The 18704-nt window shown below is 34.8% G+C and overlaps 1 protein-coding gene across 3 annotated transcripts in view; it reads left to right on the top strand.

The window, feature by feature from the left end:
- The window catches only part of LOC123554649 (sushi, von Willebrand factor type A, EGF and pentraxin domain-containing protein 1-like), a 55158-nt gene extending 40010 nt beyond the window's left edge, over positions 1-15148 (top strand). For 2 of the 3 annotated variants that reach the window (XM_045344922.2, XM_045344913.2), the window contains exons 12-27: positions 1493-1771; positions 2148-2435; positions 2583-2738; positions 3748-3909; positions 4174-4369; positions 4722-4918; positions 5037-5207; positions 6292-6525; positions 7067-7234; positions 7628-7825; positions 8108-8353; positions 8622-8816; positions 9483-9638; positions 11131-11184; positions 11530-11623; positions 11839-15148. In XM_045344922.2, coding sequence (XP_045200857.2) covers positions 1493-1771; positions 2148-2435; positions 2583-2738; positions 3748-3909; positions 4174-4369; positions 4722-4918; positions 5037-5207; positions 6292-6525; positions 7067-7234; positions 7628-7825; positions 8108-8353; positions 8622-8816; positions 9483-9638; positions 11131-11184; positions 11530-11623; positions 11839-12175 — 3131 coding nt within the window. In that variant the 3' untranslated portion in view covers positions 12176-15148. The remainder of the gene's footprint in view (positions 1-1492; positions 1772-2147; positions 2436-2582; positions 2739-3747; positions 3910-4173; positions 4370-4721; positions 4919-5036; positions 5208-6291; positions 6526-7066; positions 7235-7627; positions 7826-8107; positions 8354-8621; positions 8817-9482; positions 9639-11130; positions 11185-11529; positions 11624-11838) is intronic. The other variant, XM_045344929.2, reaches the window with a different exon arrangement.
- The last annotated feature ends 3556 nt before the right edge of the window (positions 15149-18704 follow it).

The raw sequence follows: 18704 nt of genomic DNA, 5'->3' as shown, positions 1-18704 counted from the left end.
TTGTTGTGTCCCTTGGTATGTATATAATCCAGTTACACAACACACTCAACTAGGCTGGAATGCCATTTTGTTTTTAGTAAGTTGGTATGAGCTAATATTTAAACGATATTCTACAAATGCCTTGGCCCTCGGTCCTCGACCGAATTTTTTAGTGGCATCTAGCCAATTTCGGCCGAGGGATTGTAAGCGCTCATTAAAACACAAGTGCAGACCCACAATTGAGACCTATAAGCCGACAAAGTATGACAAGGCTTCTACTAACACTGGTGAGGCTCATGACATTTTCTTCGAACAAATATAAACCATTGTCGGTTGTCGACAGCTTTTCAAAGTGGCGTACCATTAAACAAGGCTACTAGGCTATTTCCTTTCCCTACACAGAACACTTACACACACATGACTTTTCAATTTACTTCATACCATTCTGAGTTAAAATATTACTTTCGAGAAAAACTAACTTTAAGATTAATGTATTTGGCTTTGGTACTATTCTACTCCCACAGTGCATTTTCAAATTAGAATCAGTATATATGAAAACGTTACAAAGCCGCGAAAAAAAATAACGTTAATAAGTTTGAATTTCTGGCGTTCAACAGTACATTAACGAACGACATTTACTAAGAACACTATCACTAAAGTGCCTGATCGTACGGATATTCCATTTCATTTCTAAAGTAGCTCTCATAGCAATAATATCACAAAATTCATTTCATTATTTTGATACATCCTCTCAAAGAATGATCGTTAACTCAATTGATACATCCTCTCAAAGAATGATCGTAAACTTTATTGATACATCCTCTCAAAGAATGATCGTAAATTTTATTGATACAGCCTCTCAAAGAATGATCGTAAACATTATTGGTACATCCTCTCAAAGAATGATCGTAAAATTTATTACGTGACCAAATTATTAATCAGTCAATATAGCTAAATAGCTGTGTGTGTTGCTTGTGGGTATACCACATTCTGCTATTGTCCCGTTCTTTTATGGCGTACGTATTCCATGATTTGAAACAAATTTATTATGCAGGAACCTGAAAAACAGATAAATAGAAGCAGCAAAGATTTCTGATTCACAATTAAGTTATAAGCAATATCAACAAATATGGGCATGGGCGGGTGGGATAAATCTAGTGAAAGTCTATGTTGTTCCATTGCTGACATGGATTGAAATAGCCATGCAAACGCAGCAAATCCAAAAACGAAATTCACGCTTTTTTTCATTACAAATTGCGTCTAAAATACAAAGGGAAACAACTAGCGCACGACTAAATACTAAAATACTGTTCTCGTCGGGAACTCCTTACTGGAATAGGGGTCCATGAAAAATAAACAGGTTTATTATGCACACATGGCAATATAAAACCAATTACCAGAGGACATATTTATGTGTAAAGTTGTATATTATCTTACAAAGCTCTTACTCTTACTTCTGATGACCGAACTTGTACACATGAAATCGATACATACAGCAATGTTTTTCTTTAAGAACCAAGGAATCCTCGATTTCTTAATCTGCCTGCGGAGATATTTTATTACGGCGGTGACTGTGGCAGCGAGGCAGCGATGGCAGAAATTGAACAAAACTTTATAGATATTTTAGAATCTGAACTAAATCCTTATTTCGAGACAATTTGTCCATCCGGAGAAACTTGCACGACAGGAAGTATCACAATAACCTGTGGACCAATATCGGGAAGAAAGAAAAGATCACTCTCTTGGGAATATAATAATGAAGGGATACGTGTACATAAGAATAACAATGAAGGTAGGATATGAGTTACATAAATTTTACTGATAAAATCCGTACTATATTTTGTAATATCGTAAAAGTTACTCATCTTTTTCGTCTTGTAATTCGCTATGCTATCAATGTTGGATTTAAGTGTGCACAAGCCGCTTTGCCATCATTTCAATGTCAACATTAATTACATATGATATTTAACAGTATATTACTTATATGACACTCATGATCTAAATTAAAATGATATATGTATACACGATGAATTAAAAGATTTGTTCTATGTATATATTTCTTGAAGTTGTTCGTGTATAAAGCTGACCTATATTGTAAGTATACACAACCAATATGTTTGATGTATGTTTTAGTTTCTATATATCTTGTCTTTTCTCTATAATTTCAGAACGTACACGAGAACACATCATACAGAAGCGCTCAACTCATACTCATCTGCTAATTCTAGAATTTTACATTGTCATGGAATTAAAGTTAGACAATACATCGGTTCAAGATGCGATTCTTGTATATGATGATGTGCAGTTGAATATTTTGAAACCTGCAGTCCAAGGAATGATCAACAACGGAACATTTGATCTCCAAGGTTTCGTGCTTGAATCTGATTCATTTCAGACAGCGAATTACGGAGATATAACGTGTGATCCCGGGTATATGCTCGATCGCACAACATGTAGTAAGTTCTTTTTAAATGATTGCATTTGTTAACATATATTTGCAAAAACAGTCCAAAACATTTATTATAATACTGCACATAAAGAAAAATGTACTTTCTCGTTGAATATATTTCTTTACATGAATATTAATTCTTTGTCTGTTTTAGAACCGTGTCCTTTGGGGTATTTCGTGAACGAAACTTCGTGTGATCTTTGCCCTGTTGGCCAGTACAAGGAAAATGAGAGTGACGCTTCCTGTACGTCATGTCCAGCTGGTTACTCCACAAAGACAACTGGATCCAAGTCACTGGCCGACTGTAACAGTACGTATAAGCGTTTTAGCTCACCTGATCACGATATGCTCACAGTACGTATAAGCGTTTTAGCTCACCTGATCACGATATGCTCACAGTACGTATAAGCGTTTTAGCTCACCTGATCACGATATGCTCCTAGTACGTATAAGCGTTTTAGCTCACCTGATCACGATATGCTCATTGTGATCTTTTAGCATCGTTGTGTGTACGTCAGTCGTCCAAATGTCTCTAAAAGAGCATTTCCTCTTAATCAACTCAGTTTCAATCAAACTTCACAGAAATGTTTCTTGGATGATTCCGTTTTAGATTTCTTCAAATTTACCAGTAGTTAATCCGTGTAGAAAACTGATTGCCCAAATAATTTCACGGCAATGTTCCTTGAGGGACCCTTTATCAAAATAATAATGATAATAATAATAATAATAATAATAATAATAAAAAAGGTCGCCATGGTGCGGCGTTAGTTTTCTCTGTAAGATTATATGGAAAACTTTAAAATTCTTCTCGTCTGAAACCAGTTGTCCCATTCCAAAATAATTTCCTTGGGTGAGCCTTTATTAATTTAAAATTCCTTCTAACTGTGTTGAATTGTTAAAACATGGCTGCATGGGGGCGGGGCTAATTTTCTCTATGGAAAATTTGAAAATCCCTCTGAAACTGTGGCCCATATTCAAAATAATTCTACACAGATGTTCTTTGTATGATCCTGTACCAAAGTCATTCGAGTTCCCGCCCATCCTTCCTGATTCACATATTTTTACTGTTACTTTCTTTGGTTTCTTGATGTTGTCTCTAAAAAAAATCATGAAACACATTGCATATCTAAGCACAGGTACTTGATTTTAAGGTTGAAAAATTAGAAACTTCAAAAACCTGAAGTTTGTTTCTCAAAATACTAATAGTGAAAATCTTGTCTATAATATAATAATTGATGTTTGGGAAACAATTCTTTATAGTGTGATGTAAACTATAGTTTATATTGAATCATTTAATGTTTTACTTTATAACATTCCAGAACAATGCAGTCCTGGTTCGTACTCTCCAAATACCGTTGAGAGTTGCTCCACCTGTCGCCATGGTTACTACCAAGACGAATATGGCCAAACGTCGTGTAAAACTTGTCCTTCTGGCACAACAACAGAATCAACGAATAGTACCTCTGTCAATGAATGCAAAAGTAATAGTCAATTCATTCTGCTAAACCAAAGAAACATTATTATTTTTATGGAATATTATCAAAGTTATGGCCAAAACTTTGTTGTTCAGAATATTCACTGAACTGATAGTTTTCATTTGTTTTCTTTAAGCTGATACATTACAATGTTCAGAAACTTTAAGACGGCAGGCTTTTGTACGTTGTCGCCTTCAGATAGATCTAATAATGACGGGTTTCTGAATTTTGACATGACATGTTTGTGATATATTCAGCACTCTTTTTCAGACTATGACGTTTTAATTGAAACAACAAACGGCGGTGTGACAGTATCGACGTTCCCTGGAACTTTGAGTGATATAAGTTTTATGTTTTGGTCAAAATGTTTCGACGAGCAGAGTTCTAATGCAGTGCTGAGATTGACTAATGGAGGAGCAGCACTTATCAACGTGTACCTGACTGAAAATATACGAGTAGAAATTCCGTAAGAGTAGAAGTTTTTTGTCGAATTGCTTAAATTGAAGCGATGTAACATCAATTTTCTTAAAGTAGCGTGAAGCAAATTAGGCCCTGCATTCTTCAAAGCGTGGTTTGATACAAATTACATATAGAAAACATTGATATACTTTCATCTGTGCCTGTTGTAAAACTGGCGAAACAAATATGATAATCGAATTACAAAAAAAACGAAGCCAATGCGTTGTTTTAATATCGTAGGCTTACTTATTTACCAGACATATTCACGATACACCAATATAACTTTAGGTTCGTCATTGTTTGCAGTATCGCCTCTATCACATACTTTCCAATGCTTAATACATGTTTATAAATTATAGATCACAGATTGATGAGACCGTCGGTTCACACAGCAGTTCTTCCTGGAACCACGTGACAATCACCTGGGATACAGCAAACTCTAATGTAACGGTCTACCTGGGTGGTGAATCTGTTTATTCAACAAATACTGTCTCAGCGCCTAGTACTCCGCTGTTAGATAATGGAGCTTTCGTAGTGACATCTACTGGACAAACAGGTCGGTTTATGTTTGTGTATGTTTTAGATTAATTTCAATGTCTATTACAAATTTCAATTAAAAAAGATTTGTCCTAACATATAACAGATAATGTTTTCATTTGTTATCTTAATTTCAGGTGTTTATTTGACGGGAATGCATCTGCTCGGAAATGTTTTGACCCAAACGGACATTGCAAACCATGCCTCATCATGCCACATCACAGAAAATGATGACGTCATCAACATTGGTGTATTCGACAACTTCAGTGAACAAGGGATATCACTCATCGCTGCCTCTAGCTGTTATGGTAACGATAGTCTATGTATTGTATTTCTTTATCCACCAGAACTTCAATGGAATGGGTACTATTCATTTTAAAGACACTGGCCTCGAGCAAAGAGCTTTGAACTTCTTTGTCTCGAGATAGTTCGACAACAAAAAAAAGAGAAAAAATAGGTATCAGGAAATTAACATAAGCAGATATTGCTTAAGAAAGCTTTGAGACTTAATTACTAACATCTTTGACTGTATCTTATGGAAACACATGAGAATTACTATTAGTTCTTTTTACTATTTTTTACACTGAGAATTGAAAAACGTTTATAACGCTTTACTCGAGGTTAAGTGCCTTAGCTATTGTCTATATTTAAAGGTCATTAAATGACTCATTATAAACATATTGATTACAGATTTCATTTTATACGGCTAAATGACTATTTCATATGTACTGAGTGAAAGTAGCTTTTTATTTGTATAATAGTGTTTGCAGGCTATTTAGATCACATGGTATTTTCTCGTGGATTGTTTTTAACGGATCTTCACAAAACCTTTAATGCAGCATTCTTCTATACACCTCTCAGCCTTCTTACACTTTAAATATTTTTCCCATGGACGGTGCATCTACACCTGTCAGCCTTCTTACACTTTAAATATTTTTCCCATGGACGGTGCATCTACACCTGTCAGCCTTCTTACACTTTAAATATTTTCCCATGGACGGTGCATCTACACCTGTCAGCCTTCTTACACTTTAACTATTTTTCCCATGGACGGTGCTTCTACACCTGTCAGCCTTCTTACACATTAAATATTTTTCCCATGGACGGTGCATCTACACCTGTCAGCCTTCTTACACTCTAAATATTTTCCCCATGGACGGTGCATCTACACCTGTCAGCCTTCTTACACCTTAAGTATTTTCCCCATGGACGGTGCAACAAACGGCCATATTTAGTTCTAACATTTTTCATTTACAACTTAGAACTGTAGAGATGAAACTTTGAAAAGCACATCAATCCAATGGATATGCGATTTGATCCGGTATATGCCCATTATACAAAGATAGAATATTATCATTAAATCGTCATTGTTTTTGTTGTTGTTGTTTTCAGCAGCAACTGATGCATGTTTATCATCGCCGTGTAACGGTCACATCTGCACAAACGGACAAGACAGTTTCACATGCACTTGTCAGAGTGGTTGGTCTGGCACGACGTGTACAGTACAGCCAGATTTCTGTATTGACAATGATTGCAAAAATAATGCGACGTGTTTCAGCGGAGACACAAACTACACGTGCATATGTTTGCCAGGATACAGCGGGACATTCTGTGAAGTCTCACCAGGTCTGTATACACTGTTTTGGTAAATGTTTTGAGTAAAGCATTAGACAGTTCTCAGTAGTTCCTGCCAGTCGTACTTCAGGAGTGTGTCCTTCATTGCATTACTGTATTCAGTAATTGTTTTTTTTTGGTTTCAAATGAAGACGCTAACAGCATCATTGAAACAGTACAGGCTAAAAAATGGAAGGAATAACATTTACATATTATCATATAATGTTCGATGCCTCAGTTATGTACCAGTCGGTATCTATACGACATTCTGAAGGATGACAACCAACTCAGTATAATTTGAAGAAACATACAACTGTTTAACATAATTCGTCAACAAAGGCATTTCACATTAACATTGGTAAGTTGTCATGACTTACTGGCACACGAGGGTATTGATGCGAAAATCATAATTCTGAAAAATGGCATGGTTTGTGGACCATTTCTCTGGGACATATTTAATATGATTATCTCATATCTTAATTTTCAACACATATCGACATTTTATTTTCATGCAACTACAAATGTATCCTTGTGCTTGTCCAAATTATTTCAGTGGATGGTGGCTGGTCAGACTGGAAGGTATCCGAATGTTCAAAGTCTTGTGGATCTGGTACAATGAACCGAACACGCCAGTGTGACAGCCCGCCACCAGATACATACGGTGCTGATTGTATAGGAGATCAAATGGAAACAACACCTTGTAATGTTGAAGAGTGTCCAGGTAAGTGAGTGTGTTTGATAAAAACACATCAATAGAACATAATTTTGCTAAGGATTTCATTATTGTAGAATCAATTGCTATAACTATACCAATTATACCAAGAGTAATGTAACAGCTGGGGAGGGCCCTAGATAATGTTGGAATAACTTTTGGCCCAACACATTTGTATGTATTTAATTAAATGCTTGTGTTAAATGTGATTTATACATGTGTGAATATATATATACATATACAAAATGTACAATAAAATATCGTTAAACAAAAAAAATGTAGCAGCTTTCACACAATGCTCAACCTAATATTCGCCGTGCTGGTATGTGCCTTACAACGTACAACATGCCGCATTAGTGCGTTCACATTAATTGGTATTGTATCTCTCCTTTGTTTCTGCAGTTTGCAAAGAATTCGAGATAAGGTACGGAACCTTGCTTAACTGTACCACGAACCAAATAACGGGGAGTGAGTCGTGTGTATTATATTGTGAGAATGGTAAACTTCTACCGCCTGGATTAACAACATTCCAGACATACACGTGTGGACCGGACACTAATTACGTCTGGGATTCTTTGGACAATCCTCCAAGTTGTGTTGGTAAGTTGCTATTGTAGCAGTTTTAGCTTATAAGGCCGTAGAATTAGTTTTCCCACCGTACAAACCACATTTTCGTCGGATGATTCAGGTATTAACCTGTTGAGTCAAACACGCTGTTGTAACAAAACCTGAATATACACTTAGTCTAAAATACTGCTGTCTCCCGTCTTCCAGCCTGCTGCATTTACAGTAAGTCAATTACTACCACGAATGTTGACAAAAAGGATAATTTTTCAGTCAAAATATAACTGATTTAACAAATGGTTGCTATTTATTATTCAGATCCAGTTGGGCCCGATAACGTTAACATCACTGTCAATGTGGACTATACGTCAGCGATTCCTGACAATGCTATTTCATCAGTTGAGGATGTTATTGGTAGTCAGATATCATCTGTAGCATGCTACAACTCCCCAAACTGCCAGACAACTGTAGAAATAGAACAATCCAGTATGATTCTTACTTTCAATATTCCACTTCACCTCGGACCAGACATACAGTACGAAAATTACATTTCAACCGGTACAGGTAAGTCACTTGAATATTGTAAAAGGATCTTACCAACAGATGTTTTTTTCGTGTTCATTTGTTTCATAACCGTATCAGCGCGAATTACGTCTGAAAAAATAATAAGTCATAAATAAAGATGACTTGTTATTTTTTGTAGTATTGTCTACTTTTAAAACCGCTATAATCCGAACTATTGATGATACCAGCATTTTGTAAGACTATCTGAGGAAACGTTATTAAATATTTTTAGCCTAAAGTACTGATTTGTCATTAATTTTACTCACAGCAAATGATGCCCTGCAAGAACTAATTGACGCAATAACATACCTTGAATCAACCGCCCAGCATATAAAGAATCACACTAATGGGATATTTGACGTCAACGTTGACGGATTGACATACACGTCTGACGTCAACAGTCTAACGTTTGGTCCAGGAGTAACATGTAACAGTGGATTTGTTGCTTTGGATGGTGTTTGTGGTAAGAAATATTATTTATGTCGGGAATCAGTACATTTCTGTTAATTATATAATGAGCACTTCCTGTACAACATTAATTCTTGACATTTAATTATCTTCCTTCTGTCAAATGTCTGTGTTCCAGATAAACCTTTAAATACTACCTTTTGTTAAATGTTTATATTCCACACATTGACCATTTAATTTATTTCTTTGAGTTAAATGTGTATGTTCAAGGTAAAACATTTTATTACTTTCTTTTTGTTAAATGTTTATGTTCCAGATAAACCATTTAATTACTTTCTTTCTGTTAATTGTCTGTGTTCAAGATAAACCATTTAATTACTTTCTTTCTGTTAAATGTAAATGTTCTAGATAAACAACTTAATTATCTTCTTTCTGTTAAATGTGTATGTTCTAGATAAACCATCTGATTACTTTATTTATATTCCAGATAAACCACTTTGTCAATGTTCTAGATAAACCATTTAATTACTTTCTTTCTGTTAAATGTCAGTGTTCCAGATAAACCATGTAAAATCATTCTTTCTGTCAAATGTCTTTGTTCCAGATTAACACTTTAATTACTTTCTTTCTGTTAAATGTTCATGTCCAAACAAATCGTTAAAACGCGTTCTTTTAACAAATGTCTATGTTTCAGATAACAAACACTATTTTCTTTTCACAGTTAGATGTCCGTCTGGTACGTACTCAGCTAATGGAGTGTGCAACTTTTGTGAGAAGGGGACATATCGGTCAAACACGGGACAAATATCTTGTTTACAATGTCTGAATGGTTTGACAACAAGCACGATAGGTTCATCAGATATTTCTCAATGTACAGGTAAATATGACAATGTCAGGTAAACTATGAAGTGGGGTACAACAAGTCTTACATTTAGTTTGATTGAGTCTATCAATTCTTATATAGGTATAAAGTGAACATAGAATAAACAGCAAAATTTAATTTGCAAATGTATATACGGTTGTGACATTGACGTCACGTTTTAAATACATGTATTTGGAAATAACGTTTATTGGTTTAATTAGTCTGATTAGAATCATCTTCAATTAACGCTATGCATTAGATCTATGACTCACGTTGACCAGTCAGAGCCTTGTTTTCAAAACTTTTAAATAAAGTGATAGTAGAAGTTTTAAAAAATCTGTATTTAACCTGGTATTCCAGTTTTCGATTATGTGATTATCGTGTAGATCTACAGGTTTATAATTCTAAAAAGAAAGTTTATAGAAACACTTGAGAATTAGTTGTTTTTCTTATTTTTTTCCCCTTCAGACTTGAAAAGCGTTTGTAATGGGTACCAGAGGTAAACTGCCTCAATTATAAAGCTTTATACTTAATCACCGATATGTATGTGTTCCTCTGTGGTGCATTGGTCAAGACGGCAAGAAAATGTTTATTGCCGTAGCGGCCTGGGTTTGATTCCCAACTCGTGCGTGATTTTGTCTTGATTTCAATTTTTTAAAGATAACTTAGAAACAAAATCTCATGTATGTTCATAATACAATGAAACTTTTTAATTCTAAAAAAAATTAATTTTTTAGCCAAAATCTGAGTCAAAACTCTTGATGAAAAGAGTCGTCTGATTGGTTCAAATAAAAAAAGATTGGTGGAAATAAAAATAGCAATATTGGAAATCCGATTATACAGGAAGAGCTGTCGTCAGATCTAATTTTTAGGAGGATCGACAGCTTTAGTCAGATTGTTTGTTTAATGTTTCCAAATTAAACACACTCGCACACGGGTCAATTGTTTGGCAATTATTCAATCTTCTTCTACTTAATTAGAATTGGGAGCCAGTAACAGAGTTATAACCAACCCCAACTATCCTTCAAATTAGAAATAATAGGAAATTTCAAACCAATTGAACGACTTACAGGAACCTATTTCACCCCATCCTCTTCGCAAGTAGGTTAAATCAGCTTTACTTGTCCACACAAAGAAACAATGATTGAAATCAGCATTTTATCCATGTTTTATGCATGTATGAACCTAGAAAAGCAAACACTTTGCATATTTCAAAATATTGTCGAATAGGTTTGCTAGAATTTCTTTATGTGTTCCGATGTTTATTCTTCAATAAAACACGATAGATATAGATAACAAAGCTCTTGGTGAAATGCATAGTGAGAGTTTTGAAATGCTTGTATTGCAAATTCTTACTGTTAACATGTGACAGAAACACAATATTTTTTTTAAAAAAAAGAAAAAAGAAAAAAAAACAATACTGCTGTGGAAATAGGTATATTACCATACCATATTTTACCATACTGTAAGATAGCAGACGATGACAAACTAATATATGAATTTACAGAAACGACTGCAACCAGTACAAGTGAGAAGCCTGGCGATAAGCATGACGACCAAGGTAAGTGTATTCTAGTTATTTGGCTGTAGATGACTCGTGAATATTACTGGTATCTTGTTTATTTGTCGTCCACATTACCCTTGAATTAATTTCCAGGTAAAGAAGTCTGCATATATCATGATACTCGAGCTCATATTGTACGTCTTTTACAATTAAAAGGATAAGAACGTGAACACTAATCTTTCTTTTGAATTACATCCTAAATATTGAAAACATTATCTAGTAAAACAAGATATAAAATTACTCCGAAGCATTTGTTATAATACTAAAAAATGGATGTGATAACTCGAAAGCCCACACAAAAATACTATTCATCTTTCAAAGGACTTATTTACGTTTTTGTAGACAAGAGCACAGTGTATGTAGCGATTGTTATATCGATGGTAGCCCTTCTTGTGGCTCTGGCCGCACTTGCTGTCGTCTGGTACAAGATATTCAGGTATTTCGTCCACACCTTTGACATTGTTTAGTAAAAAAGTCATAATTATCAAATTGTTAAACAACAATTCCTACAAACCTTTCTGCTAAGTTCATTACTTTGTACAAAATGTAAATATATTGTTTTAAAAGAAGTCATAATAAGAGCACTTTGATCAGTCGGAAATAACATTTTGGATGAGGTGAGTTAACAAGACTCGCTTGCAATTTTCACAGACCAAAATCAAGAGTGAATGGATCGGACACAAACTTAAGAATGGAGCCTGCTCACTCTAGGTGTTCCAGGGTGTACACGAGGACTCCGGACACTAGAATTCCACGCAGCATCACGTCATTGTCAAACGGTAATGATGATGACTTCATGAGAGGGAGTGACGTTTGTCACACGCCTGATGTACGATTATATCAAGTTAGAATGCCTTCTGCTCACAGTGGTTACCTAACACCTACAGAAGTCCATGTTGAATGCAACAGTCCGCCTCCCCCATATGACCCCCCAGCTTTGCCGGAGTATTCAGAAAAGGACGAAACTCCATATGACACAATTAATTAAAGTCCTCCGCAAAAACTGAAGTATTAAGCTGACTTGCCACTGGTATAAATGCTTTGAAAATCTGGAGCTTTAATTTAATTACATTCAATAATCATATATTCACAAAATATATGAAATGTGTAAAAACTGGAGATATGAAAGAATCAATACGTTAATCTGCCTCAAATCACGTGTAATATATAGCGTCATTTCTGATTTAGAGATCATGAAACATGTATTGTGAGTTGTCTCCAGTTATCATAAATTGTCACTAGGTTCCACTACGAAATATTGAGTTAGGAATTGCCTTAAGAGTGGCTTTTTAAAAGTAATTCTTTTTGCTTGAAAGTACAAAAAAAAAGATATTAAAAATGAGTGCTGAGCAGATCCTAATTCGTTTTTAGTCAAAAGTGGTACATTTCAAAATACCAAAGAGATTATATTTAATACATTTTATCTACTTTTTCATTGAATTCAAATTTGAAACAAATTGTGTAAAATGATGTATGGACACAATACAGGATAGCTAACAAAAAAGTCTGTATAGAAATTCACCAGGTTTCATTCATGTAGAAGAAAATTATTACTATTGTATTTTGAATACGTTTTCAGTGCTCAAACGTATATGCCTATATTCTAAATACAACCTTTAAACCCGTACCGTATACACTGAGCAACATATTTGATATGAAAGGGATCTCAATAGCTGATAGCTGATAGCTTCAACATATATATTGAAGAAAAGGTGACTGAATAATGTGTGATATTAACAGAATTACAGACTTGAGAAGAAAACCACCGCACACAAACTACGCCAACATATGATGATAGAGTAATTCGTATGGAGCTTGCCGATGCATCACAAATACTCAATGAAAATAGACATTGCAATATTCGGCGTTCAAAATACACGGATAAGTTTATTAAGAGAAGATTCTTCAAACGTCTTTTTTCAGTAGTTTTAGACGGTTTTCATTGACTATTTTCATTTTTTGTTTTAAATTAAATGCTAAATAATCGTTTTATGACAACTTTTTTGAGTTCGTTTTAGCAAAGATTTAGGTTTGATATAAAAATAAAACCCATTAAATTTATATATCGGTTTTCATGTACATCAAGTGACTGAAATTCAAAACGTAGACACAATTATGTAAGGGAGATAATTTGGAAATGTTACTTTTCAAAATGCTCCACTAAAATAACTCGGTAATATTTGTTTTTCGTCAATAATAACTGATTTTCTATCTTCAGCATCATACAATAGGCATACAGTTCACATACAATGAACGAAAACTCTTATCAGAAATATAATTTAAGGATGTAGGATCAAATATTTTTATGCAGATAGACTTTTATTCAAACTGTGTGAGGTAGAAGAACATTAGTATCTAAGACATATAAGAGCAGTAAAGTACGGGTCACCGCACTCTTTTTTTTATTTAAAATGGCAGTTTTTTCTTCCACTAAGCATTTCTGAAACTAAATAAAAAAAAAATGGGCGTACTTTATAAAACATAATATCCCACTTAATGTTATAGAGATTTCAGCTCTTACAGGTGACTATGAATACAATGCTAGCATAAATGTAACAAACACATCTCTTTCACTTTTACATGTTGACATAATTACCCAATCCACCTTTTTTCAATGGAAAAAAACGTAAATATATCTGTTGTTAAGATTTTAAAAATCTTTTGCTGTTTTAACGACACACAAAATGCATCAAAGTGGAAAGAAAGAAAAAGTTGGGATTACCATGCATCTAAGAGATATATTTAGAAAAAAACACTTTAAAAACAATTGCTATGTTGAAAACTTTTATTTCAGTTGTAGCTTATCATTATATAACACTCAGAAAAATGTTAGAACAAAACCTGATCTATTAAAATAGATATTGAATTTTACTAATACCTACCCAGTTGTACACGGTAGATCTACATCAGATTAAGGCAGATGTAAGTGTGAATTGTTTTTTCGCAACAAGTAGAATCTGTTATGTTCAGTGGTACATTATTAGCCATACTTTGATGAATTAGCATTTATTTTCAAAATGGTGGATATTCTGAGGGAAAAAACGCGTTCGTACATTCTTAAGTCTGCAAGTGTTAATTTTGCAGTCTCACTCACAAAACGAGAATTCTAATGATTAATATGTATATCAGATATTTAGCCAAGTGTAGTGTATGTGTAGTACTGATAGATCTCTTAAAATCGTGTATGGAATGTAAGCATCGCAAACCAGTAATGCGTTCTTTCATTTGACATCTGTGATAAATAATGAAGTTAGTTTTTATCATATTACACACATCTCTATTTGATATTCAAATGTTAAAGGCATAATAAATATGTTCCTATATTTCATTAACATATAAATTATTGGAACATGTTTATTATTTCGATTCTAACGACGCAAAATACGTTATTCTGACCATATGCTGGTACAATTTACCCCCATGGGTCATAAGTGTTGCATCACCAACGGAACATTCAGATATTTGTTTCTTTTTAACAGAATTCTCAGAAGTATTTAGATCTATAAACTAGTACTCTAACAGCTGGAAAAAAAATCATGAACATAATTATCAGAGATTTTGTATAGGCATACGTTCTTAACTTGTGTATGACGTTACATCAGACGTCATACTTTATGCCATACTTGTATAACGTCACTGCTTAACTTGAGCTAATTCGCTCGTAGAGATCAAAAACGTGTTTACGGCCCAGTATATAATTCAGTACATTTTTATTACTGTTTGGCACTGACAGTCTGGAGTAATTCGTATATGATGGAACAGAAGTGGAATATCTTATGTTATAATCGTAAGGGGTAAAATGTATCAGCGAATCATTATTTTATCGAAGATCCATATATTGGCTGGTTGTTTTATGTATATATAGCAATTAATACGGATCTTGATACTGAATATTAAGGATATCATTAATGTTTTCTTAATCATGTGCGTTGCTGTAATAAATGTTATATATTTGCTTGTATTAATGTTTATGTTGTTATGAATTTATCAAAACAATGACTGAAATTCTCCGGGAGTATGATATGGTTAGTACAAACACTTCACGATATCACGTGTAAGTGGTGTTATCATTTATCTTGTTTTAACAGTAGTTACCTAACACCTGCAGCTGTCCATATCCAGTCCCTAATATGACACCTCATACCCCCAGCTTTACCTGAGTTTACAGAAAAGGGCGGAACTCCTTATAAGGCTGAACACCACTAAATCCAGCTGTTCTTTATTTCATATAAAATCTACTCACATCATAACGGTTTTTCGACATTTTCTAGCATATCAGATTTTCAGAGACTTATATTCCCATAAAGAACTAGATCGCTACTTTAGAAAAACAGGAAGAAAAGGGGGTGTTAACTTTTATATAAGAAAACTACAGTTCGTTAAATACAACCCGCTGAATTTACTACTTTTCGCTTCTTTCAATTTCTCTTTACTGATCATTAAATTCTTACGCCGCCATTTTTACCTAGCATGCGATAGGAACATGTCGATTTCAATAGAATGTAAAGTGATACATACTGAAACGCGGTAGGGTAAAAGTAAGCACGTTGCTGCCGAGAAAATGCACTAGGAAAGGAAAAAAGATCAGTACTATTTATATTGGACTACTTGTGATAGACCTGCGTAGGCTTACATTCTATTTGGTAGTGATCAGCCTATAACAGCATATACATGTATGGCACAATGAAAGAAACTGAAGTATTAAGAAATATTGCTGACTTGCCACTGGTATAAATGCCTTGGCAAGCTTGAGCTATAAACTCGAAGTATGTAAGTATCAACAAAATTGTCATTGTCAGATTATTATTATCATTATTTATTATTATTATTATTATTATTATACCAGATTTATATAGCACCCTTTTCATGATAAACACGTGCAAAGGCGCTTTACATATAGCAAACGCAGCCACACAGGACGCGAAATTCATCCTCTGCTAGTACAGACACAGAGCGATCTGACCAGAGGGACAGAGTGAGATAAAGCCCCCAGAACAGACAGAGAGAACAAAGAGAGATACAGGCCTGTCCGGCTAACTTAGCCTAGCTCTTTGCGAATAGACAGTCTGGTTCTTTAACGTGCCCGATGTATAGCACCAATACACGCGAAGCCGTCTTTCCTGGGAAGAACCAGTACAGGCCTCTTAGTCAGGTGGGAGACACTCAAGTATCTCAGAAATTTCCAGTTCCTGGACCGGGATTCGAACCCCGGACCTCTGGATTGGTAGTCAAGCGTGTTACCACTAGACCACCGGCCCATCCACAACAGAAGCAAAGTGTCATTACGTTCTACGACCAAACTGTTAATTAAACTATATCGCCTCAGGATTTGCCAAAATAATCTCATTATAAAAGTACTAGTTTTTGCTTAAAGGGATATAGGAAACCCTGACAGTAAGTTAATTTTTTTTTACGAAAGCCATTCTCGAGCCTTTCATAACGCTGAAAGAATTTTCAAAATCGGACCACTATTGAAAAAAGATATGTCAGTTTTGAAATTTAGGAAAATGGCAGATATTAAATGCAGCCATTTTAGTGTGTATATGACGTCATTTACACGCTCCTGGTTAATTTCATATGTTTCTTGAATGTAAGCCGCAAAACATAGTAATTTCTTTCGTTATAGCTGGAAAAAGTAGAGAACTTATTTTACAGAAATAATTAAATACAGTTCAGATATGTATCTAAAAACTGAATAAATCCACCATTTTGTTTTTGTTGCCATTGAAACAAAATGGTCGCCATTTTTATCAAATATTAAAATGCTCTTAACTTTCTCATTTTAAGCCGACTTTGAAAATTCTTTCACCTCTTTAAATGATTTAGAAACCCTAGCAGACGGAATTATCATAAAAACAGCATTGCCTTTTCCTTTAGATACACGAAAAAGCGAGACCATTTGTGCTAGGCCATTCCTTATTCGATTTTAGTCTAAAGGTACAATTGAGTTATCAAAGAATTGTCTGATATTTCGAACATAACCTATTAACTGCATCGTATACGCTGGTAAATCCCTAGCCTCATGAACCTACCACGTTACATTTAAGAGTATATTTCGAACGTGTATCTATATTATGAAATGAATCTCGACAAACTGGATTTTTTTCTACTGGTAGCTTCATCATATAATTATCCTGAAATTTTTTATTAAAAATGCATGAATAAACAGGATTACAGACTTAAGAGGAGAGCCCCTATACAATACTTATGTCGAAAATGGGGCATAACTTTGTAAAAATGCAGAACCTGTACAATGCATGTAATATCATGACAATGGACAAATGTGTGAAGTTTCAATCCATTTCCATGAATGGGCACTGAGATAACATTTTTCATACAAAGATATAACCGAAATTTGCGAAGTTGAAAAGAGTGCATAACTTATAAAACAAGAGCAAAACAACAACAGAGTTATGGAACATGTGCACCTGCGAGCCATTCCTTCATAGTGAAAAAGTGTGTGAAGTTTTCAAAAGTTTAATCCACTCCCAAAAGTAGTTTGTGAGGTTACAAAGCTAACATACGAAAAATTAACAGAATTGGAAGCCAACTCGGACGCGGACGCCGACGAATGAACGAGTGCAGTAGCTCTGCCTATACTTCTAATGGTCAAGCTAAAACTTATATAATGCCAAACCACTTGAACTATCCTCAGAACTTAAAATTGGTCGCCCCGCTCCGAATTTCAGAGTACTTCCGTTTAACATGTAGCCTGTCCATTATTTAGCCATTCTTCTTTGTTCAAGTTCTAGTCATCTCGTTGTATCTTCTATCAACATGTTTATACATTTTTCGCCCGGTTCTTTTTACCCTTTGTAACTGTTGGAATGTCTTCGGATTCAGCTTTTCGTGTGTGTGTTTTTTGTTGTTGTTTTTTTTTCAACAATTTTACGTCTTCTAAATGTCCATGCCTGCTCAAGTTGTAGCACTGAGTACAATTCTCAGCTTTATAGTGTAGCCTCACTGGAATATCAGGCCGTAGACACTTGGGATGATACCTCACCCAGACACATACTGACACAGGACAGACCAGGCCTGGAACCTTGAGCTGAGCTCTAAACGAAGAACACCAGTACTATTATTTTTTTGTCTTTGATAGGACGCGGCTATACCACTGGCTGCCGAGGCGTTTTTTAAAACCAAATGACAATAATACGTTTACAAACATTTATTTCTTTATATAGAAATTTTATAAACAAGTAAATCAAAATGTCATTTATGTAGCAGGGATATATTTTTTGTTTTGTCGGGTTTAACGTTATAAATCATGCTTTGCTGGTTGAGGTTGACCCAAGGTGCCCCTCCGTGCATTATTTCATCACGAGCGGGATCCTGGGTAAAACCACCGACCTTCCGTAAGGCAGCTGGATGGCTTTCTCAAATGAATAATTAAACGCTCCCAGTGAGGGTCGAACCCAAATCGATGAGGGGCAAGTGATGCAAAGGTAAGACCTTAACCATTCGACCACGGAGGTTTCATATATTTTCATACACAACGCCCCAGAACATGAGACAAA

The sequence above is a fragment of the Mercenaria mercenaria genome, chromosome 15, assembly GCF_021730395.1.
Source record: "Mercenaria mercenaria strain notata chromosome 15, MADL_Memer_1, whole genome shotgun sequence".
NCBI classification, from domain to species: domain Eukaryota; kingdom Metazoa; phylum Mollusca; class Bivalvia; order Venerida; family Veneridae; genus Mercenaria; species Mercenaria mercenaria.
Note: the sequence above shows the minus strand (reverse complement) of the source record. Positions and strands in the feature narration are given on the sequence as shown.